General features: G+C 32.1%; 2 protein-coding genes across 4 annotated transcripts in view; one reads left to right on the plus strand and one right to left on the minus strand.

The window, feature by feature from the left end:
* The window catches only part of LOC118191059 (ankyrin repeat and BTB/POZ domain-containing protein 2), a 224,805-nt gene that overhangs the window by 55,165 nt on the left and 144,544 nt on the right, over window positions 1–25,096 (minus strand). The window lies entirely within an intron of this gene.
* Window positions 918–3,401, plus strand: LOC146999078 (G protein-coupled receptor-associated protein LMBRD2-like). Its single transcript, XM_085814382.1, has one exon. The coding sequence runs from the start codon at window positions 1,237–1,239 to the stop codon at window positions 3,325–3,327; it is 2,091 nt and encodes a 696-aa protein (XP_085670508.1). The 5' UTR covers window positions 918–1,236; the 3' UTR covers window positions 3,328–3,401.

Below are 25,096 nucleotides of genomic sequence, written 5' to 3' on the forward strand. Positions count from 1 at the left end.
GCGAACGTACAGACGACACAAAAAAATCGCTTCAGAATTCATTTTAAATCAGTTTTATAATTTTTTGGGGAGGGGAAAAAAAAGAGTCCTTTAATAAAAATTTAAGAGTCAGACACTTAAATATACCACAGACACGAAGTGATATTGCCAATCCAGGCACACAAGAAATTGTAGCAATTGCATTTCTCTATTAATGAACCATTCATTCTACAGCATCTTCATAATCTCGTTTTAACTTGAATGAAAACAAACTTAACTCAGTTAAATATTTTGAGTTAGAACATGTAACGGTGTGTTTCTAGTTAAGATTTGAAAAATTCAACTTGTCGAATCTCGAATGATTCTCCATGTTGGTGAATTCAGATGTGCCATTGCTAGACAAAATTGAAATTGAGTAAATAAAAATTTTTATGGTAAGCATTTTTACAGATGAAAATTTGTTATCTTACAGCTTCATTTTCTCTCACTGAAAATGTGTCTGTTAGGAATTTGTATTCGAAAATTTACTTTTTTTAATGATACGCGTGAATAAAATATTTTTATAATACCCTATATAGTATATGTATTATAATCTTCACTTGGAACTGGGAAATAAAAGTTTTAAGAAATATTCACTGCGGCATAATATGAAGTAATTATAGAATGCTAGTACCAACAGAAATTCATATAAAGTAATCTGAGATGTATAATTTCTTTAACATGTTAATTTGCAGTTAATAACCTAATCTAACCGTCTCCTATTTTAAGACTGCCAGTATACATTTCATAAAGTCTTCAAGCAGCAGAGTTAATTTTATTCTTATTCAATAAACATGATTGTGAATTAAATCAACTGTTAAAAATTTTAAATCAAGCTGAAGTGCTTTGCAGCTAATTTAAACAGAATACACTTGCGCCATTTCAGATGACAAATTTTTTACATGAATGACGCTTCTGTGATATTCGTATGCATAATAGGAATGCATTTTCTGTGACCAACAACTCTTAAAAGATCAGATGAAAAGGTTTGGTGTTTTTATTTTAAATGAATTCTTCTATCATTGGCAACGCTTTATTGTCGTTACATGTAAGATTAAATTTCGATAAGTAATCGTAATCATAAAGATAGTTAGTTAAACAAAAATACGTTAAAAGTCGTTCATTATCATGCTGGAATTGGCTGTATACTTCTGTTTCTATGTTTTGAATTATTAACCGGAGAAGTCTGTTGTAGATTATTAACATGAGTTTTCGAAAATGACGACTACTGTGCCTTTTGTAGTTGAGATTATCATTACATTTATTATTACTGCTTGTTTGCTAAAAAAATATGGAAATTTCAGAAAGCATCACATTTTAGTAATTGTTAATGTTTTCATTGCATGGTACTGTGCTTTTATAATTGTTGTTATTTTACCACTGGATGTTTCATCTACTGCTTACAGGCAGTGCTTATTAGACAATCTTTTGTCTCCTACTGTTCATTCTTTCATCCAACTTAGTTTAGTCACTAATGAAAATGAGTCTGATAATACAACTTACATTGAGCATAAGACAAGTAAAGAGATTTATATGAAACCTGTATCTTTAGAGCCGTTAAATAAATGCTTAAAACCATGGAGTTATGTTCCTGATAATGTACTTCAAAATTTATGGAAAACTGTATACTGGCTGTCTCAAATACTTACATGGCTAATACTTCCTTTTATGCAGTCTTACTCAAATGCTGGAGACTTCACTATCACAGGCAAAATAAAGACAGCTGTGACAGAGAATGCCATATATTACGCATGCTATCTGCTTATTTTTGTAGTTTTTCTTTTATACGTTGTTTTTAAAAATGGCAGTTTGGATGCGTCTCATCTAAAGATAATATGCATTACTGCTAGCAATACAAAAGGTATAGTTGTTCTTGTTTTGCTTGAAGGTTATGGTTTGGTCGAAATCCCAAGATATTGTTGGTATATAACCAATAAGGAATACATGCTGAACTATCTGTACTTTAAAGCATCCGCACTATACGAAGAACGTTGCGAAATAGAAGAAAAATTGGATAATTACTTGGAAGAAATAACGCAAATATACAAAACAACATCAATCCACCATCCAACAAGAAAATATATAGACATAATACTGGAAAAGCTTCCAAAAGAAAAACAGGAGACTATTTCCTTGAGCGGGCCTAGAGAAGATAATTCTAATTTAATTGATGATATTAGCATGAAAGATCTTTCAAATATTCACAAACATGTAATACGTATAATTCATGCTTACCAGCGTACTCGGTGCCAATGGAACATGCTTTTCGAGCAGATATTTTACTGGGAAGATGTTGCTGCCAATGCAAGCAGTGTGAATAGAATCTTCGAGGGCACCCTTAAATCTCGTCCATCGATTCTGAAATCACCAAAAATTGAATGGTACTGGAAATGCAAGATAAGTAATTGGGTTTATCGCTGTCTGTGTATTATTCTGATTGCATTTAGCATAGCGATAATTTGGTCTGAGTTAACGTTCTTTTCTCAAAGTCCTCTTCTGTCATTATTTGCAATTTTTATCAAATTAGCTAACTCAAAGCATAATTATGTAGCAGTTGAACTCATATCTGTGGCAACTATTGCATATTTATGCATCTGTGCATATTATGCAGTTTTCAAAATTCGCATACTGAATTACTATTACTTAGCTCCTCATCAACAAACAAATGAAACCAGTTTAATATTTTGTGGAATTTTTCTTTGTCGTTTAACACCACCTCTTTGTTTTAATTTTTTGGGCCTAATACACCTTGACAGTCATGTAACGAAAAATTCTGCCATAGAAGAGACAGCTTACACAAAGATAATGGGTCATATGGACATCATTCCAATTATATCCGACGGTTTTAATATATATTTTCCTGTCCTCATTTCCTTTGTTTGTTTAGCAACTTATTTTAACATCTGCAAAAGAATTCTTCAGTGCTTCGGGTTTGAACAGTTTTTTGGAGACAATGAGATAAATGCTGATTTAATTGAAAAGGGTAGAAAACTAGCCTGCAAAGAAAAAAGAAGGCAAAAAATAGAAGCAAATAAAAAAAAGCACTTTATCCTTAAAGAAAATAGACTGATATGTGTTGCATCAGCCAAATCTACAGAAGGAGAGAATGATACAAATCCAACTAAAACATCAATAGAATATAACTCTGATGAGCTTCAGAAAGACGAGAAATGTTATATTAAAGACATAAATGTTAGAGAAAACAGAAAACTTTCGTATATTGATGGGAAGTATAAGGACAAGGATATAAATTATATGACTTGCATCAATGCTGAAAAATATTGCACAGATATTTTTGAGGATGTCTGAAATGAAGATAGGAATAGCTAATTAAGTCACCATCTCAATTTTTCTCCCATATTGTTACTTAGATAAAAAATCATGCTTAGATAAAGATCATGTCTTTCCACCCAAGGGTTAAATTTCCAATAATTTATTATTTGAATTTCTTTTAATAGTATGATGAAAGATTTACGCATAATTAATATAGGAAACCGAAGATAAAGCTATTCTTTTCAAAACACTTTTCAAATACAACCACATATTTAAATAAATGAACATTAATTTCATTTTAAAGTAAAAGAGACTAAATTTTACTTAAAGTAAGGAACGTATAGCGAGAGATACATGTTAGTTTTCTGGTAAACAGACAAGCCATTCAGTAAAACGCGAGGTTTTCATCTATGAGACCCTTTCTGTGCAAATTGATGGTTAACTAACCATCATACTGAGACAGCAACAGCAAATTTTAAGTTTTTACTACAGTTTGTAATTGCTTATGTCACATTGTTTTTTAATTTTAGTTCACGAAATGACAATGATAAATTATATTTTAGTGGAAATAACTGTAATAATGAATCGTGTACTTATTATGCAGAATGTCGGAAATAGGACATGTACGCTGCGAAAATAATAATAATAATAAAACACACACACACAAACACACAACAAAAAAGGGCAGTTGTCTCCCGTTCTACTGGGCAGATTGACAAAATTCAAATTGCGTTTTTCATGTCTCGAAAGCGCGGCTTAGGAGTAGATATACATATATATATATATATAGCATTGTTCTAATATAGGTATTTTGTCATAAAATCGGACTTTTTATGAAATGACATGCGAGTTTTTTTTTCTATATTTCGAGTCTACGACTAAAATTATGCCTATATAAATTCTATAAAAATTTAGTGCGAAATTTACGGAGAAATTAAAAAAATTTATCTTGGCGCACTTTTTTTCAGTTTGCGCGAAGAATAATTCCCTTGGCGAACATCTTAATATATAGCAGCCTGTTTTTCTTTCACTTTTTACATTGCGCGCCGAGCCGAAAAAAACTCAGATCATTCCTACTTTCAAATGATTTTAGCAAAGTGTGTAAACCACATTTGATGTTATTATCGCTTTCAACAACTATTCCAAATTTCAGAACGCGGCAATATATAAATTCACGTATACCTTCGGAAGTTTTGAATAAAAAGCTCTCATTTTTTGCAGGTATACTTTAGAAATACATCTACTTTAAGATGATGGTAAAAATTTTATAGATTATAATTAAAAGGTTTTTTCGAAATATTTATAAAAACTACTATTTAAAAATAAAAATTTTAAAATAAATCATAAGAAAGCGCGAATTTTATTTGGAATGAACCTATATTTCGAAATATGAAAGGAAGAATCAAATAAGTTTAATAAAAAAAAAGAAAGATTAATAAATATATACCAAAAATATATACCATTGAGGAGCTAAAATTTTGAGAGCTAATTTTTTAAAGACTACTCGTGCGATTTTTACAAAACTTGGCAGTTTGGCATAATTTGAGTCGTAAAATCAAAATATGAAAAAAAAAAAAAAAAAAAAAAAAAAAAAAACTAGCATGCCATTTCAGAAAAAGTCCGATTTTATGTCAAAATACAAATAGAACAACCCTATATATAAATCTAACATATTCTAAGTTGCGCTTTCGAGAAATGAAAAACACAAGTTGAATTTCTTCAATCGGCCCAGCAGAACAGGAGATATAGAACTGTCCTCCCATTTTGGGGAAGGACTTCTATTTATAAAGCTTCTCAAAATAAGGGACAGAAGTTTTTAATAATTTCTTCTTTGGGTAGTTAGGAGGGTCCATCCATATAAAATCTAACCTTTTAAATGGTCTGAGTACAGCAAACAATCCAATTAAAAATATATACATTTATTTTTCAGCAAATTAAGTGAAAAAGGTTTCGTACTTTAAAAAGCAAAGTTCACCGAGGTAGTCTGAATTATTTTCTTATGAAGAGTGACAAACTTAATAAAAAGTGCGCTTTCACCCAATCAAAAAATTGTAATCTCTATCAAAATGAGTAATTTTTGTTTGAATAGTGATCTAAAATAGTAATTTTTTTCTCTAATAGCTTCCTGAATTTTGCTCGTAATGGTGTGGAAATTCTTGTATTTAAGGAAGTAAAGCCTATAGCCATATATTTCGAATATCCTATATAAAGTGCAAAGCGCAGCATATAGCAACTGCAATAATAGCAATAAGAATTAATTCATCCAACAAAGCAAGTGCTATGTATCATCTATGAGGCAAGATCTTTAATTGCTTTGTAATTCTTATTCTCTTTACTAGCACATCCTGTGGAATTAAATAATACGAAATGCTTTATTAAGAAACTGAATTGTAAAGAATTTTCACCCGTAAACGAAGACGAGGGCACAGCGAATCATTACATCAATGCCTGCTCCATATTTTAATTTTTAGTAAACAACTTGGTGAATTTATAAAAGCCAATGACAATTTGTTGAGCTCAGAAAGCTATGTCTGCTTTTTTCGAATGTCGTGATGAGATGCATAATGAATTTCCAGCAATTGTTAAGCAAGTAGACCAATTAACCAGTAGTATTATTTGAGTATTTTGTAGTGTTTACGTGAAGCAATTCATAAAGATGACTTCATGGATTTTGCATTGCAGTAACACGCCTGCTCATAATACTGTTGTTGTTCTTTTTTTTTTACCAAAAGTTTAGTAAAACGTATTCAACTGATATGGAGGCTTTCTTCTTATTTCCAAAGCTAAAACTGCCGTTTCATCGGGCTGAGTATGTTGATGAAATAAAAAAAAAAATTTAAAAAAAAAAAAAAAAACCCTCTGATAATGTTGAAATAGTTTTATTAAATTAATTTGAAAAAATGTTTTGATCATTACAAAAAAAAAAAAAAAAAAAAAAAATTGACATAAGCGTAATTGCAGTGGAAGTATACCTTGGATTCGTTTCTCAGAATTCCTCCATTAAAATTGGAGTGGAACTGCACAGTACGTACAGTTGGACTATACCTGCACAACCAATGGCAAAATTCTGGTATCCCGTTCAAGTCTACCCGTACTTATAATAATCAAGATATATTAATTACGACAAAGTAGACGAGTGCTATGCAAGATTAAAGGGAAGAGATACCTTCGTGGAAGGGTTTTTTTTTTTTTTTTTTTTTTTTTTTTTTTTTTTAACAGAAACTAACGGGATAGTAGTATTTACCACGTATAAAAGGAAAATTTTTTAAAACTCATGCAACTACCAATTTGTGGAGAAGAACCTCTGAAAAGCTACCACTGCTCAGCGGATACATGGGCAATTGTGAGTTGAACATTTAACCAAAGCATAAATCGCCCATGACTCTTGATTCATGGGGAATCAGTAACTTATGACAAGTAACTGCATCCTGCGGCTTCATTTTATTTTAAGAATCTCTCTAAATTTATTACATCGCTTCAATCCGGTGACTGGCAGAGCCTACGGACTGAACAAAAACCCTTGTTACCAATAATCAAAGCTTTCGCCAGTCACATGCGGTTTACTTTTATTTTAACAATCTATCGAAACGATAAAATTTTAAATATATTTAATTAACAATGTATTCCACTGGAAGCTTTATCTCAGCATACTGCAACATTAATTATTTTTAATAATGAAAGATGTTAATAACGCCATATACACACCTGCTACAGAGCAGGAGTTCGACTTGATAAGGCCCTAAGCTACTTAAGATATGGGGCCCTTTATAAATCTATTGATATTTTAATTGTTTAGGGGTCCCCCAAGAAAGTGGGGGCCCTAAGCTATAGCTCATGTAGCTTATACGTAAATCCTGCACTGGCCTGCTACAGATTTGTTTGGTTTTTACTGTAAACGTAGAATTTTAGTGCATAAAACTGCTTCTTATGTTAATGCAGATAAAAGGAAATTGTGGCAGTTACTATTACAGAAATGCAATAAGCCCCAATTAACCGAGAGGAAATAATCCGGCCTTGTCTAAAAAATATAAATTTGTTTATTGAAGAAACAATGTTAAAATTACTATTACAAACCATGAGCGTAAAACAAAATTATCTAATGAAAATACAAAAAGGAAAAGAAAACTGCATATGATAACAACAGTGAGGGCAGATGATGGCATGATATTTGGGAGTTCTTTTTATACATAACAATACGTAATTTAATTGTACATGATCTGAACTTTCTAACTTGTCCCGAATATCATTAATACCAGTTTTAATTTTCTAAAATTACAATCTGGAACTTCAGATTATGCTCTAACACCTCAAAGTATTTGACATTAATATATTAAATAATAATAATAATAAAATCTGATGTGGACACTACACGACTTCCTTCTATGGCCTATTAAATAATACGCATTTTTTTTGCTGCATTTCATTTAGAGTTACTTCCTCGAATTTTATTTTATTTATTTATTTATTTATTATTATTTTTTTCCCTTATTACGTGCTCCGCCCTTAGGCACTACACGGAAAGGGAGGGATGCCCCGTGGAGGTCTTTCTAAGGGAAACTGGCTCGTATCCACGTTACACATGGGGAAAACCACGAAAACGCCCAAGCAGCCAGCCCGTTCGTCGGGACTCGAACCCCGGACCGAACTACCAGTATTCAGTGGCTTTTACCGCTCGGCCGCTGGTGGGCCCCTCGAATTTTATTACAGATATATTTCTCATTCAATTAATTCAGTTCTCACTGCGCGCCAAAGCAAAAATACTTGCTTCCTTGCATAAAATCCTCTTTCTTTACTTCGTACAAGGAAATAAAAAAGGATTTTATAAAATAAAGTTTATAAAAATCATAAGATTGAAATGAAATCACATACTGGTGTTGATATGTGGTTTTCTGTTTAACACTTAAGACAATTCTAAGCTAAGAAATTACGATAAATTTACCTTTTAAGAAATAGTCCCCAAAAATTAAAGATACAAGACACAAAGTCTTTTATTTGCTGTTCAAAATAAGGGGGTGGGATGGTTTGCATAATACTATTTCTTCGTAAATTAAAGACACATGGAGTGTTGGACGCTTAATACAGAAAATTCGTTATTCAGGACGTAACCCTGCATTTATTTCATTTTTTGGACTTGCAATAAAAATTTCTCTGAAGCATCAATAATCTCTGGTTTTGCCAGGACGCTAAATCCGAAAATAATGAACTTCTCAAAGTTTTTTTTTTTTTTTTCCTATATGCTTAATAATTTGCCTACTCTGTTAGTGACAATGATTTACTTATTTCCTGCTAGTTTAATTAAAATTATTTCATCAATGTTACATATTTTGTATTAGAAAATAGACCATTTTGCACCCAAAAATATTTTGGTTTTTCTTTAAATCTAAGACTCAAAGAGCAAAAATTAAATTATTCTTTCTTCTTCAGCTAAAAAGACAGATTATCAAGGTTTTCGCTTATGTTTTTTTTATGTCTTAAAAAGAATTGCAGTTAATATAATTTCTAAATTTCCAAAATGTTATTATCTTAAAATTTTAGAAAAATGGCCTTAAATTTGGTAAAATTTGTGTAATTCAATATTATAATATCCTAATAGAGTTCAGTAGAGTATTTTAAAGCTAATTACTGTATCTGATGAAAAAAATATTATTTTGAATTTAATTCTAACTCAAAAACTTTGTTTTTGCGAGCTTGTGCAATTTCAAATATTTTAAAAATTCTTATAATTTAATAAACAAAACCAAAGTAAAATTTTTATTATATACTTCAGGTTTTGTTGTTAAGATTGCGAGTTGCAATGAAGTTTACAAATTCATTATTATTACAGATTGTGGCCCGTGGAGCCAATACACATCTTAAAGTTGGTCACTTCTGCTTTAACGATTCCGAAATATCGCCAAATCTGGCTGCACCTTAGAACTCAGCAGTAACCTGTCCTATCTGTTAACGAGGTGACGTTGGCAGTTTGAATCGATTAAGCATTTACAAGACTGAGATACAAATCAGGTACAAGGTTGTTGACACCGGGAAGAATTAAGCGGCTCTCTACCGATTATTACGTCCATTATTATTTATAACTCCTACTCCAACTTTTTTCGCAGATTCTTTTCAACATCTTCTTTCTCGAGATAGCAGAGAAAGTTGTTTATGTTTCCGCTTCAGAATTCTTTTTGTCATCTCAATCAATGACCAGTTTCGCGTGTGCCCAGAAAAAAAATCGGGTTTTGCCTCCTAATTCTCGCAGTTCACGGCACTTTTTGTGTGAACTGGTTCACATTCTGAGCTGAGTGTAGATGTTCAAAGAGATACATAGATGTTACACGCTACTAGTAGTAATGGGTCGTGTAAATAGGCAGTTTAGTAAATGGAACTGAGTGAAATGAAGATTAAACGTGCATTCAGCGAAGGGGGGGGGGAAATAAAGACTAAACAAGTCTGTTCAGTTTTCGATCAAGACGAGATATCTGTGTTACGAAAACGCTGGCTGTGAACTGTGTGTAATAAAAAATGGACAAAGATTATAACTATAATAATCATAAAATCTTTTGTAAAGAATTGGATAGGGGAAGATTCCGCGATTTTTTTTTTTTTTTTTAAAGATTATTCGCGTTACTAATTCATTTCATTCTGAAGGACCAAGAAGCTTAAAAGAGAAGAGAAACATACAATTAAACAAAGGGACAGCCTTGTGTTTGACATATATTTTAATCAAGAATCTATCCATTTCCAGGTAGCGAAGAAATTCTGCCATATCCTGCAGAATGCCCTAGGCACAGATCCCGGCGAACGGCCTGGCCACATGGATTTTGATGACTTTTACAAAATGTAACATGAATCAGTTTGCCTTAGTATGTTTTTCACAAAGGCACCCCTCCTAAGGCAGATAGCACTCATGTGTTTCGTCATAATCATCAAGTTGTCAGATTGCAGTTAGAAATGCTCATCGAAATTTTGAAGTCCATAAAACCTTCGTTGGAATTATCACCGCATGGGAGTGTTTTTAATTTGGTATTTAAAAATTTAGTCGTCTTAGACACGTAGAAATTAAGATTGTATATATTCATAAAAAATGCGGCTCTTCACTGTAATAATTAATTTAAAATATGAGCTCTTACTGAACAATGGATTACTTTTCTAGATCTTCTGTGTTACCGAAGTGCAACAATTACAGTAAGAAAAAAGGATATTCGAAGATTTTTCTCTTAAGTTCCACGGAAAACGCAAATTTAGAATAGCTCTTAGAATAAAAACTTATGATTATATCTCCTAATGCTGACAAAGAAGGCAAGGGATTTCTTTGCCGTCAACTATTAATTACAAAGTATGACAAATTCTGTCAATAACGGCATGCGCTATCGCGGTAGTTGGTGAAATTGGAGAGTGGAAAAAATATTCTACGTGTTTCAGCAAGTCTCAGCAGGCCTCGAAATAAGCATTACTGTTACTAACGCTCTACCATGAAACAGTGTAGCAGCGTTTGTAAAATGGAACAGCGCACGAATTTAAAGTTCTGTTTCAAGTTTGGTTAAATCTGAAAAAGAAAGTCTTGACATTCTGAAACAAATTTAAATACAAAAAACTACAAATTGTGTTTATAAAAGGTTTGAATGCTGTCGCGAGGGAGGGAGGGCGGAATTTCACTGAAGAGACTACTCGGAATGGTAAGCTTACGTTTCCTGTAGCGAAGAAAACATTGAAAAAGTGAAGATGATGTAAGCCAGAAAGAACAACAATAAAAGCTAATATGCATAAGGATGTTCTGGCAACTTTATTGCACAGAATCCGTCATGTAAATCTAGAATAGAATATGCCGAGTATGGCTCTTTTTTCCTTATCCATGATAATCTCTGGCCGTATTCAGCAATTGTCGCGAAACAGTTCATGGCGTTTAGAAGGGATGTAGACATCGACCATCTACCGTATTTACCTAATCTCGCTCTAGCAAAAGACCGAAAAGATGACTATTTTTGAATATTCCCGGCATTCAAAACCACGTGACTAGGGTTCTACATATGATAATGAAAGAAGATTTTGCGCGCAGTATTCAAGAACTATATAGTATAGTCGTTTCAAGCGATGGACATTAGTTCGAAGTAATATAAAAGTTTTTGAGATTTAAGTAAGAAACATTTGCTTATGAAGACAGGCATCGAGCTTTGCTGTCATATCATGTACGCTTGTTACTTCTACGCATAAAACTCATTTAGAAAGTTCATCAGTGTATGCCTTTTCAAGAGACAAACCCTCTTCCATTTGTAACTGTTTCATCATCCTTAGTTTCCTCAGCTGTACTGAAAACATAATAATAATTGTAAATGTTATAAAAATATACCAAAAAATGTTTCTGGACGAAATGCCCGGATACTATGGTAATCCCAGGTGACAGTTAAGGAGTTGTGCTAGAGAACTTTCTAAGAAATAACAGCACCGTAAGGTAGGTGCTATATGCTCGTGTTGTAACAATTTAAATTCATTGTAATATCACGAAAATCGGGGGCCTTGAAGTTAAAGGCATAAAAACCTTTATTTTTGGATTAAAATAAAAACAAAAAACTATTTACAATCAAAATAATCAAAGAATACCATTATCACACTATCCGTCCCACGAGCTCGTTTCCACGAAGCCAACCTTTTTCTTCAAGAAGTGAAATTTTTTCCTTTGTTTGGTGCGCTCCCCTTTTATGATAGTAGCACAATGGAATGTACACATCTGATCTTGTGATATTACACAACCAGCGTTGATTTGTCTCTTGAGTTCCCTGGGAAAAGAGTAGTTCTGAGAACATTCCTGAACATTCGCCAATTTTATCCCCCTCCTGGACCCATGTGGAAAATCTAAGCCTAGAACACATGAAAATTCACTCTCTTTACAACGTATCAAAGAAAATGCTAAAATCTTTAAAAAGATCTTTCGAAATTCTACCACATCTCCAAAACAAAAATTTCACAGTCCATTCATTATTTGTGCATACAAGCATATTACGATCATTTGCTTACGCGGTTTATTTCTGAATAGTATAAAAATGAAAAAATTCATTGAAAAATAGAAATGACTGTTTTTTATGTAGGCACAGCAATTTCGGTTTAGTTTGTTTCTCCGTTCCTGTTAATCAGAGTTTTATTTGGCATCTATTATAAGTATTTGATAATATACCACCTGAATTTAAGTGTGATTTTATCAATGAGCCAATTGCATGACAGGACTTAAAAGAGATAGTCTATGCAGCTATCCCGATCGCGGGATTCGAGCCTCGGACCGAACTACCAGTGTTCAGCGACTTTATCACTCGGCCGCTAGCGGGTCTAAACAAATTAGTTAAACACTATTTTACGTTATTGATGATGTGTTCTAAGTTATCGACAATCAAGATGTGGTTTTGTGTAGAACTGACACTAAACTATTTAAGCTGCTAATTCCAACACTTATTATTCCTAGTGCACAAGTGCCAATATATCGTTTTCGAAAAAGGTGAACATCCTGTGGTGTCTGAAGAGAGAGGAAAACTTTTTTTCATGCAGTTCGCCTTAAGAGTGCAAAATTCGTCGTGCAATTGGATCATTTTCTCCCATACCTGGTGCAATCCGACTATTAGATAAACTGTTGGCTAAGCAATTTTGTCTCATTAGTAATCCTTTAGCCATTATTGTCCATTTTTTTTTTTCAATGCAATATCTATATAAACTACGAGTACATCTTTTATATTATATATATAAAATAGGTAAATCTTCAACATAGTTAACGGGGCTACAGTTGAAAAGCCTATATTTTTAGAGATCTTTTATATCTTTACGATGTAAATATCTGTTTATCCATGGGGAACCTACATTGTGCCATGGATACATACACTGTAGGACACAATAGCATGAACCCAATTGTTACTGGCACTATTTAACCTTATTTTATATTTCATCACTATCCTGTGTCAGTGATCATCCCAGGGGCCCTGAATGTGTCAGATTTTGCAGATTTAATACGCAGTTTATGATTAATTTTTTGTGCAAAATGTAGACATTAACGACAAACAAGTTGACCTCCTCTTCTGCAATCGCTTTAAAACTTTAACAGAGCGAAGACATTTTTTCTTCACCATTGGTATGTTGTTTTTATGAAGGAGATCAAAAGCCAGCCCCATTAGCGAGCAATACATAGTATCTATCGATTCATTAGTGCCATGGAACATTACAGCATTTTTGAAAGCAGTATAATACCAGCTATTTCAACCGGTTAAGAGACGATATTTCTTCACCAACACAAACAAGCAGTAAATTCCCACGCTTCTGCTCGTTATATTTATTCACTTAATATATAATTAATCATTTTCTTCTTGATTTACGGGAAGTCGAATAATTGGGCAACCAATATGCTGTTGGCCTTGAAAGCGAGTTCGTTAAATTTCATCCATTCAGTTCAACGCTGATCCTTTACATCGCTCTGGGAAGTGTGTCAATATTTTGAGCCGAATGATTTACAAATTTCTACTTTGAAGATGGCATCGACATGAAATAATTTATACGTATTAAATTGTGCCTCTTGCAAATTTTTTTTTCCCCTTTCTGAAAAAGAAAAGGGTTTAGAGTCTCGTGATATTATGTTCTGCAATGTTTACACTGAATCACGGTCGAATGGTCTGATCGATACACTCAGCATAAATATAATAGCTAAAATTATAAATTAATTCAAATTTTTAAGCTTCATAAGAATATGAAGAATTTGTCGATGTCATATTGTTAGATTTAGCGTCATTTCTTAGATAAAGAAATATTTAATGCATTCTTATATCTTATTTATTTTCTAATACAGTGAGAAATAACTTCAGCAGCCATTTAAAAATATTAATCAGATCCGAAATGGATTACTACAGAAGCCACGAGGAATCTGCCTAAGAGAAAGGATGTTACCATGAAGGACATTTTAATGGAAATTGTGTCCCGAAGCACTCTTTGAACCAATTTCGTGAGGTCTGACGACTTAATGATTAAATCTGCAGCTAAAATTTTCGACATTTAATTTAATTGGTCTGAAAATTGCAACTGAGTTTTCAGTTTCATTCAGCATAACATGATGAAATCATGTAAAGAAATGCAATTAGTACAGGGTAACACAAGAAGTAAATTACAGTGTCTCACTAGTGTCACTAAGAAGGATTACCAGAATAAAATTTTAATTTCGAGTTTAATAGTTTGAACATCGCAAAGCACCCAAGGGCCAACTCCTATAAGAAGAATGCCTTGTAAAGGACATTTTAAAAGATAACAGTGTTTACACAAGGAAGAAAATATTATAAACACAGCCATGCAGCCAATCAGTTCGCCGATATTCGAATCCGGGTTGAACTACCAGTGTTCAGCGGTTTTATGAACTCAGCCACTAGTGGGCCACAGAATAGCATTGATGTAAAGCAAGGCAAGAAAAATTAGCACTAATAATATAACTCAAATACTGATAACAGAAAATTTCAGATAGAGGTCAGTCATCGTTGTTATCCTTGAGAAATTAGAGGAATCTGCTATAGTAATCTTGTTCGAAGGTCTATCGTTTCTGAAGATATGGTAAGTTTCTTAATTGCACCAAGTGAGTAAGCTCAGAAGAGTGAGTACACTGCGAGCTCAGCGAGAACATAGAAAGCTTTAACAAACAATCTGATGCGATGTTAAAATCTGAATCCTCTTAGTTTCATTTATTTATTTATTTATTTATTTTTCAAACTTCCCTCTCGGATTAAATGTAATTTTGACTTAACCGTGGGCGTTATGCCCGGTATTAACTCTATAAATTAGGAACTGACTGTATTATCGAAGTTCGAATACAGAATATCCCGCTGAATACGAACTTATATAACGAACGATATACATAACTGGCAGTAAGTACGACAGAGTAAGTATTGCAGTTTCCCACCTGATCCAGGTAAGGTGAATTTTTTCCCACCTTTTTAAGAGAGCAACTGATCAGGTAAGGTGAATTTTTTTTCTTTTAATGTACGAAATTTTTTAATCCAGTGTTGAGCGATAAATATTTTTAAAACAATTGATTTTTGGAATTAGAGAAAAAAAAAAAGCTGCTAACAAATAAACATACAAATAAAGTGCATTCTTATTTTACTCTTGAATTCCAGTCGTTAGAAATATAATGAAGTACTGATTGAATTGGTGAGATACTTAAAGGCAGTGATCAGACGTTTCATCGAAGACAAAGCTTTATCCTTCGTCTGCTCATTACAAATAGTAATTAATGATAATAAGCAATGATGCAGCCTGAGAGTCCGATGTTATTGAGAAGCAAATTAGAAGTGTTAATTTAGTTTAAGTCATAAACAGACAAAAATTTCCTCAAATCAAAAAGATTTCGTAGACATACCTTTAGTTTGTACAGTTTAGTTCATCCAAAGTGTCTAAAACTCTTGGTAGACGTTAAGCGACTTATCGTTAACTCTAAATAATAACTGAAATTTGGGAAGGGTGTAAAAGACGCTTTATTAAAACTATTTGAGAAGGTACATTTGTACTTAAACTCTGCCAGCCACTTGGAGTGGGATAACTTAAATGCAGAGCCGTGCCAAGATATTTTTTCACCTGAGGCAAAAAGGTAAATGCGCGCCCCTATATATATATATGCATATAAATAGCTATATTTGTATTAAATCAAAAGTAAATGTATTAAATCAAAATATCATAATTCTTATAACATAATTATAATATAATTCTTAAAGTATTTTTGTCCCGGCTCTGGTCAAATGTAAAATTTAAATTCAAATAAACTAGTAGTCGAAGGCAACACAATCAATTTAACGCGAAGTTGGCTCAGAACTTAAACGGTATGGAATTCAACTGTCGGCAATTATAATGCAAGGCCAAAGTTAAGAACTCTTATTTAAGACAGAAACCTAGTAACATGGCCACGAGAGACAGACAGACCATGCTCTGTCTCATAATCTATAAACCTAACTTTAAATACACGCGAACTTCGACGATTTTTATCCTCTTAACACAAAGTTGCATCTATTTACTTTTAATTTATGCTAATTGATGCACGCACTATAATTGTACCTATTGTTAACTATATTCGCTTAACGATATTTCCTTTAGCTCACTTTACTTGTTAGATTATAACTGAACTTGTTAGATTAACAAGAACACATAACTGCGTTAAGTGTTCTTGCAGTCACGTTTTACCGCAAAAAAAAAAAAAAAAAAAAAAAATGCGAAAATCAGATGAGTCATACTTCTGTAAACTCAGTTTATGACGAGGCTGTTAAACTTGCTGTTGCATTACCGGAATTTATTTGTCTAAAACGCGTTCTGAGAAAAATTGAAAACATCTTGATGATCATACGATAAATAAAACACAGAATTTAAAAATCTGCAAAAAAGAATAAAAAATTTCTATCTTATAGAAGGAACTGATAAAGGTTAAACTTTAGAAATCTATTCAAAACGGAAATTCCACGAATTTTCAAAAAGAAATAAAGACACAACATTATTATGAAAGAGCTTCCCTCCAAAAAAGCGCAAATATGTGTATTATAGCTACAGAATAGACACAAAAGCGTAAGGGAATGGATGGAAAACGTGTGAACTTCAAGGTCAGTTTTATCTTTTGGCAACAATGTTCTGCATTCCAAAAGAACAGATAAAAAAATATATAAAACGGTATTTCCGTTGATCCTGGGCTTTTGATGTCAAATAATTTTTTCCTAGTGCGTTATCGCACAATAATGTAAAGTCCGGATTACGATTGAAAAGCTAAGCTGAAGAAGAATTTGGTTTGTATTAAATCTGAATAAATCACAGAGCAGTTTTCTTAATATCGTACTCGTCTATGAAAGCGAACTGCTTCTTAAATTTGAATTTATGAAGATTAAATCGATTGAGTAAGTTTAACGATATTTTGATTTTGCTGATCTGCTAACAAACATTTTGCGTTTGTAAGCAGATCAGTTAACACCAAATTCAGAAACCTGAATTTGGAGCCACTTAACACTAAAACTGATGCAAAAGAAATAACTATTCGTTTTATTTTCGTATTCTACAAGAATATTTTTGCTTCTGGAGCACGATAAACTTATATCAAGCTTTTTTTTTACAAAAAAAAAAAAAAAAAAAAAAAAAAAAAAAACATAATTCATTAAAATTAACTGTTTACATGGCAATATTCTTAATCGAAATCACTTACTTATACCTGTTATGCTGATAATAAAAATTATTAAAATGCGCAGAGAGTGATTTCACATTTTGCCTTTGTTTGGATTTCTTCGCGAGATAACTCAGAGATTAGAAGTAATGACAACAAAAGTGCGGGTTGGCCTGAATTTGAAATATTTTGATTAAAATACCCCCCTCCGAAAAAAAAAAATCTGAAAGGTTTCAGATTTTAAATTGCGTCCAAGGGGGCGTTTTTTTAAACATTTTGTGAGATATCTTTATTTATTAAATATCATGTTCTTCGCACTTAATTTCTAAATTTCAGTTCAAGAGCAATATTGAAAAATAATTTTAAAATGGGCATATCTTCAGAATTTCCGATGCACAGTCTCACGCGCTGGAGATAAAAATGTTTTTTTTTCTGCGGGAACGTAAAATAATATAAAAAGGAAATATTAAAATGTTAAAAAATTACTAATTACACAAATATATATGTAAACAGCCTTGCGATTGTATGTTGCTATAAATTTTTCACAATCATAGTTATTTGCTTTTGAAGTGGTTGAAAATGTGGGTAAGAAGTAGGACAAGAGTTTTGCAATTACGACCTTTAATAGAATGTTACAAACCTATTCATTTACGAGACTTATAGTATAAAATAACAACTATAACATAATATTACTGATTAATTTAGTACCGTATTCAACAAACTCTCTTTTTAAAATAGAAAGCAAATACGATAGCTTATTCATTGTTAACTCGCAACAACAGCTATTTCTTCCGCATTCAGTTTTATAGAAACTAAAAACAACATAAGGAATCTGAAAGGTTTCAGATTTTAAATTACGTCCAAAGGTGCGTTTTTTTATTATTTTGTCTGTTACCTTTATTTATTAAATATCATGTTCTTCGCACTTAAACCATATTATTGAGTTCAAGAGCAATATCGCAAATTGATTTTAAAATGAGCACATCTTTAGAATTTCCGATACAGAGTCTCGTGCGCTGAAGATAAAAATGATTTTTTTTTTTCGTACAGTGTTGCCATTCCTTGCTTTGAAATCGTTTAATTTTTTAATCAAAAATTCGTTGAAGTGTTACAAAATATGAAATCGATAATTAAACAAATTTCAAATTCAAATTAGGGCTTCCACATGCTCATATTCTATGGAAGATTGCGTTACTCAAATTTTGAAGGCTCTAGGTACAGTTGTTTTATGACAATGCGAGAAACATACATACATTTATGCAGATTCTTCATTTTGTTTTCGTAGAATGTTGCCATTGCTCGCTTTGAAATCCTTGAGTTTGTTAATCAAAAATTCGTTAAAATTTTACAAAATATGAAATCGATAATAAAACAAATTCCAAATTTCAAATTTGGGCTTCCCAGATGCCCATTTCGCAGGAGGATTACGTTATTCAATATTTGGTGGCTCTAGGTACCGTTGTTTTATCACAATGCGAGAAACATAACAATACATTTATGCAGATTCTTCATTATTTAATTTCTTTAAATATAAATACAGGGCTATAAAGTTTGGCGGCAACAATTTGAAACGTGAGACAACGCTTGTAGTGAATCAACGCAAAAATGCCAAAACGAAATTAATAGCTCTTCTAAGCAAATTGCTCCTTTGGACTAAAAAACAACCATGCAGTGGAATTAAGTAAGTGATTTACTTCCGATTAACGTTGATTGGCGAGCAAAGAAATCCATTAGCAAAACGTTAAATAAACGGTTTTAATTTATTTCAATAAACATTTGCAGTTGCGTCTGTGTTCTTTGAGTTTCAGACTTCTTGCTAAGGGTGAAAATGAGGATTGGTCGGAAACACGGGAAGTAGTTTATTAATTAATTTATGTAATATGATTTAATTTTACTTTTCTGAGAGAGAGATTTCACTGTGCTAGTTTTCATATCAGTGTTAACATATATGCAATCAGTAATATCTGCTTATCCGCTTAAAAGTTATTTAATTTATTAGATTTAAAATGCTTAAAAACAATCGGCTCATTTTACTAATGCCAATTTTTATTTCTTCATTTATAGACAAAACTTAAAAAATTGCTAATTTTCATAAAATAATTATTTAAAACATCTTCATTTCATTCATTTACTTCTGAGCATTCATTCAAACATTCATTTAGCCTTCTAAGGTATTCACGATTCAAACATTCATTAAACAACATTCATTAACAGTAATCATTAAACAACGTTCAAATATTCATTTAGCCTTTCTAAGATATACTTAAGAATGTTTGTATATATTTTATAGAAAATAAATACTCTAGTAAACAAAACTGCAAAATCTAAAACGTTTCCATAAAATACCTAAACAGCAACGAAATAATTTTTTAGAAGTCTGAACAATTAAAATGCTTAATAATGCAAGAAACTAAACAAACTTTAAGAAAATGAAAAGATGAACAATAAAAGAATTTAAAATGCTCATTTCACATAGCATTATCATAAACGATTGAAAAAATTAAAAATATCGATAAAGCCACTTTTATATAAAGTGGCTTTATCGGCTTCGGTAATTTAAAACGATTATTACAAAAGATTACAGTTTTGACGTAATGCAATTATTGCAGTGCTTTAAGTCCCTTTTTGTAAAGCAGGTTTATGTTATTCGATTTCTTTGCAAGTAACAAAAAATGTTGGCAGTTTTGTGAAAATCTAGGGTTTTGTATAAAGGTACCTGTATCTTGATGCAATTCCCAGTTTCTCATAAAGATGTCGTGATTATATTTCATTCCTCTTTTAATTAATTGACAAATAAGTTGAAAGCTGGGGACAAAAGCTGACAAAAGTTGAACGACAATTAATTGACAAATAAATTAAACCAGAAGTCCATATGGCATAGTAGTATTCCGACATAAATGTGTCGGCACTTTTATATGATGGTAGCTTTTATGCAAAATAAAAATTAATCTTAATAATGGTGAAATCGCTTTTTATACTGAAGCAGCTTTGTGAAAGTTGCTTTTCGAAGAATGCCCTATTTATATATAGGTGGCTACACCCTCATTCATGGTAAAGAACCATTATGCAGCGGTCGCCTCAGTTTATTTTCCCCAAAATTATGTTCTTCCATGCTGGATGGAGTTAAATAGCATAAGTGAAATCTTAATTTGGCTTCCCGAACGCCCATTCAACCTTCTGCGGTGTCAAAGTTATTACTAGTCTCATTTATAATTGTTAGTTTACGAATGCTGTTAAATGAGTTGGAGTACACATGAATGACTAAAGGAAAAAGCTTTTCCATCTGCAATTGTACAAGTGGTATTAAAAATAAAGCAAAACGTGGTTTCATTAGCATTCAACGCGAGGTTTTATAAAAAAAATCTAAAAACGTATTCAGAACTTCAGTTTTGCAAAACACAGTTTTTGTGTTTCTTTTTATTTATACTAAAATATTGAATACTCAACAAAGAATAATTTAATTAATTAGTAACGTGTTAACATAAAATCAAGATCACGTGTTTCAGTGGACATTGGGAAAAAAATTTCGCATAAAAGTGATAACACTAAATGATTTTGCAACGTTATTTTGGCGCAGCATGACAAAAGGTTTATCGATTTTGTAACATTATTTGGGCACAGCATGAAGAAAACCGATACTTGCTTTACAGTTTTAAACTGGTTTTACGGATAAACGTTTCTATTACAAATACACATAACATTTCGATACCGTAATAGAAAACTTGACGCCTGAACACTAGAAGTTCAAACAACGCTGATATCCCGTAAAGAGCTGACAATGAGGTTTGCCTTAATGTGTTAAGCAATAAAACTATAATAATAGGCAATGAATAAATAGATTAAAAAATTAAATAATAGTAATAAAACTTTTCTTGAAATCACACGCTATTTTTTCAAAAACATAATTCCAAATAAATATTTGATATTTGGTTTTGTATGTTTTGGGAAAGATCCAGTTGCCATTACATGCAATTTAATTTGGAAACTATTAATCCAGGGTATGCGATTAAACTTAAATTCTCTTTATAAGAAAAGTTCATAATTATGAAACGTTCGTAATCACACGAAATCAATTTCCTACAGTTGATATCCCGACAATCAACTTTTTCTTGGCATTAATAACTCAAAACTTCGTTTTAGTTTCAGATTGTAAACAAACATTACTTCACGACATTATAGACAAGCATCCCACAAGCATGAAACCTCATACGGTCTCATCCTACATCCGCTTTAAATCAAACGCTCAATTTAAAACTACTTAGATGCAAATTATAGCTATCAGCAACACATAACTTCGATAAACAAACTAAAATAAATGACAAGTTCTGTAATTACAAATGCGTAGGCATAGCCATTTTGATCCGCTAATAGCCCCAAACAGCGACGAACTCCCTTAATCGACAACCCACTTAATTTCAGACTCCACAGTGAGCATACGGGATAATAAATCACGGGATTCATTATTAGGCACCTACTAGACTACGTAGTAATAATTCCCCAGCTTTCAACTTTCATGTCTCATCCGTCATCATCATATTGCAAAAAATTGACAATCCCAACTTGGAGGAATGTATCTTCAGGTGGAAAGTTTAAAGAACTTCGGGCCTTTTGCGCTGTTCATTGTTAGATTGTGTATATTGAGCAATAATGATAGGGCCAAAGGCGTACCACATGATGTAGCTCGTGCTAGGGATAGACCTAAGGATAGCCCTGCTAAATATAAACAGGGCGATAACATTCGGTGGCAACAATTTAAAAAGTGATTTGCCGTTTACAGTGAAACGCCACAAAATGCCGTTTAGAGACTAATAGTCATTCTGGGCTACGCCCCTTTGAGCTAAAAATAAAAATCTGAAAGGTTTCAGATTTTAACGGTCGCCCAACTGAGTTTTTGTAAATGTTTTTATGATCTTGCTGAGCTCGTAGTCTACCAGTTTGCTGTTGGAATTACTTCTACTAACCTTTTTTTTTTTTTTTTTTTGAGGAGAGTGTTTTTAGCTTTATTATTAAGCATAATTTTCTTTGTACTTACGCCATATACATTTCAGCAGCAAAATTACAAAAAATTTAATAGCAGCATAGCAGTTTACGTTTAGAATTCTCGATGCAGCGTTATGTGCTAGGATATATATATATATATATATATATATATATATATATATTTTTTAAATCTTTTCTCAGTTCATCATATCAATGCTCAGTTTTCTTACTAAGCTGGCTACAGAAAACTTTTTTTTTTTTCTTTTTGTGTGTGTGTGTGTCTTATTATTAACGTTTTCTATGTTTACTTTACTTATTATATATCACTTTCTTGGAGCTTACGGCACATAAATTAGATTTCACAGACGAATAACAAAATATTTAAAAACAGTATATAAAAGAATTTCCGATAGCCAAGTTTCGTACAGTGTTGCTCGCTTTGAAATCGTCGAATTTGTCAACGAAAAATTCGTTAAAGTTTCACAGAATATGAAATAGATAATAAAACAAATTCGAAATTCAATATTCGGGCTTCCAGGTGCCCATGTTCGGGTGCTATTCAAAATTTGACGGCTGTAGGTGACATTGGTTTTTCACAATGCGAGAAACATGCATTCATTCATGAAGATTCATCATTATTTAATTTCTTTAAAATAATATTGGGCAATAATATTTGGTGGCAGCAATTTGAAAAGTGAACCGACATTTATAGTGAGTGATTCAACGAAAACTGCTCTTTCTGGACTAATATCCTATTCGAGACGAACGTTCCATTTCAGCTAAAAAGAGCGAAAAGGATTCTTCAAGATGAGAAATACATCTTTAGCTTAGCTTGCTAACGCTGTGTTATAACCAGCTTAATTACTTAACATCAGTTGAAGCATTCTTAATAATGTTACTGTATTAATTGTCACGATATAAGGAGTATTAATGGTCTCTAATTGTCGTAAGCACTTTTATGTAGCACTTGTTTTTTCAATATCCAAGTGTATCGGCAACTGAATGAACTCGCTACTTCAGTAAGTAAAGAACTCTAAAGAAAACAAAGGGAAACTCAGGTAGCCTCCATTATATTTCCAAGTAGGTCAAAGAGTTTTGAATCTAATTTGCCTAAAATGTAACAGCAAACTAGGATTGTGCAATTTTGGTTCAAGGGGAAATGTCGACTACTATATTGTATAGAAAGACATACTTTTTTTATTTCGGACATTTACTAGTATTTATTGTAGTCTCTGGCTAATTGTGTAATCAATAAGATTTAAACTGTTATATCCCCTCTAATGTCTGAGCATACCACAGAAGGTCAATTAACGTAACCATATAATAATGCAATTTCAAGAGTTATACATCAATAAAATGCAAGTTAACTGAAAGTATTGTTAAGCAGGTTTGGTTAATTGAAAAGCGCATAATTAGACTTACTGTCCTACTTTCCCACTTTAGAAGTATGGTAAGAATTCGGAATGCTATTTTCGAATTTAAATAGCAATGATTAAACCATCCATCAAAGTTATTATCATTATGATTAGTTATGTAGTTTAGTATCTTTTTTAACATCGAATGGCGTTTGTTTGTTTTTTGAAAAATCTTGTCGAGATAAAATAAGAAGCTGCTAACACTTGGCATAAGATCTTACATTTAGTTTCCAAATTAAAAAGCGTATTTCTTAATTGTATGATATGTTTAAAAGGTAAAAGTATAATTAACTGAATATTTGTTGTTTAAAACAATGATTTCATTTTTGTTGACAAACATAACTGTTTCTAATTGCCTACATTGTAAAACATTTATATTTCAAAATGAAATATTTATTCATATTCAGTTTTTCGTAACTCTATTGGGCCATGCTGAGGATGTGCTTACTGCCCGGGCCCGATTAAGAGTATCTTCGCTTTAGACGCAGGTGTTTTAGGAGGCCTTGATTTCGGTGAGAGAAAACCGGCTTATGAAGTGATTGATATACAATGATTAGGGACTTTTTGAAACTGAAAGGACCTGAGCACAAGCAATAATCAGGTACCATAGATAGTTGCAGTCTTGTCAAAAAAACTATCGAGGAACATATATAGAATTAAATGTTTATTAACGATACTCTATAAAATTACATTTAAAGTTTATAATCCAAATATTATTTATTACGAACACTGAGCTTGCCTTTTGAATAATATTGCATTTATATCAAGATTGGTTGATGCTCTAGATTACCAAGAGTAGAGAGATTACCAAATGTTCAACTGACTTCCTGCAATCACTATATATATGCTTCATAGGAAAACTAAATTAACTGTGAATTTACATGCTGTTAAAAATAAACTTGATTAATAAAGTATATTTTTGAAATTTTTCTGTCCATTGTTCCGTGCTCAAGCACGTTTGAAACAAAATGAGAAAGGAGCAGAAAATATACTGAAACGCATTTCGTGTGTCCTGAAATCTGGAAATCTATTTCCAAAATCATCTGACGAAATGACAATCAATGTAACACATTTTTCGAGGTTTACATCATTTGCTCAAGCTCATTTCCTGAAAGAATCAAGCAGTTGCACTTAACGTAAGGTTGCTACAACTTCAATTTAGTTTCGAATGCTTCCATTCTTTAAAACATCGTTTATTTATAAATCGCTTTTGCTTTAAAGGCGCGTCTTTATTTCATTTAAATAAGCTGAGATCCAATAAAAATTATCCAAATATTTCTCACTT

The sequence above is a fragment of the Stegodyphus dumicola genome, chromosome 1, assembly GCF_044657685.1.
Source record: "Stegodyphus dumicola isolate Sdum_Otavi_A_Nest chromosome 1, ASM4465768v1".
Taxonomy (NCBI): Eukaryota; Metazoa; Arthropoda; class Arachnida; order Araneae; family Eresidae; genus Stegodyphus; species Stegodyphus dumicola.

What these genes read in the sequence shown, in the direction of transcription:
- LOC146999078 (XM_085814382.1), top strand. Translation starts at nt 1,237, where the DNA reads ATGACGACTACTGTGCCTTTTGTAGTTGAGATTATCATTACATTTATT.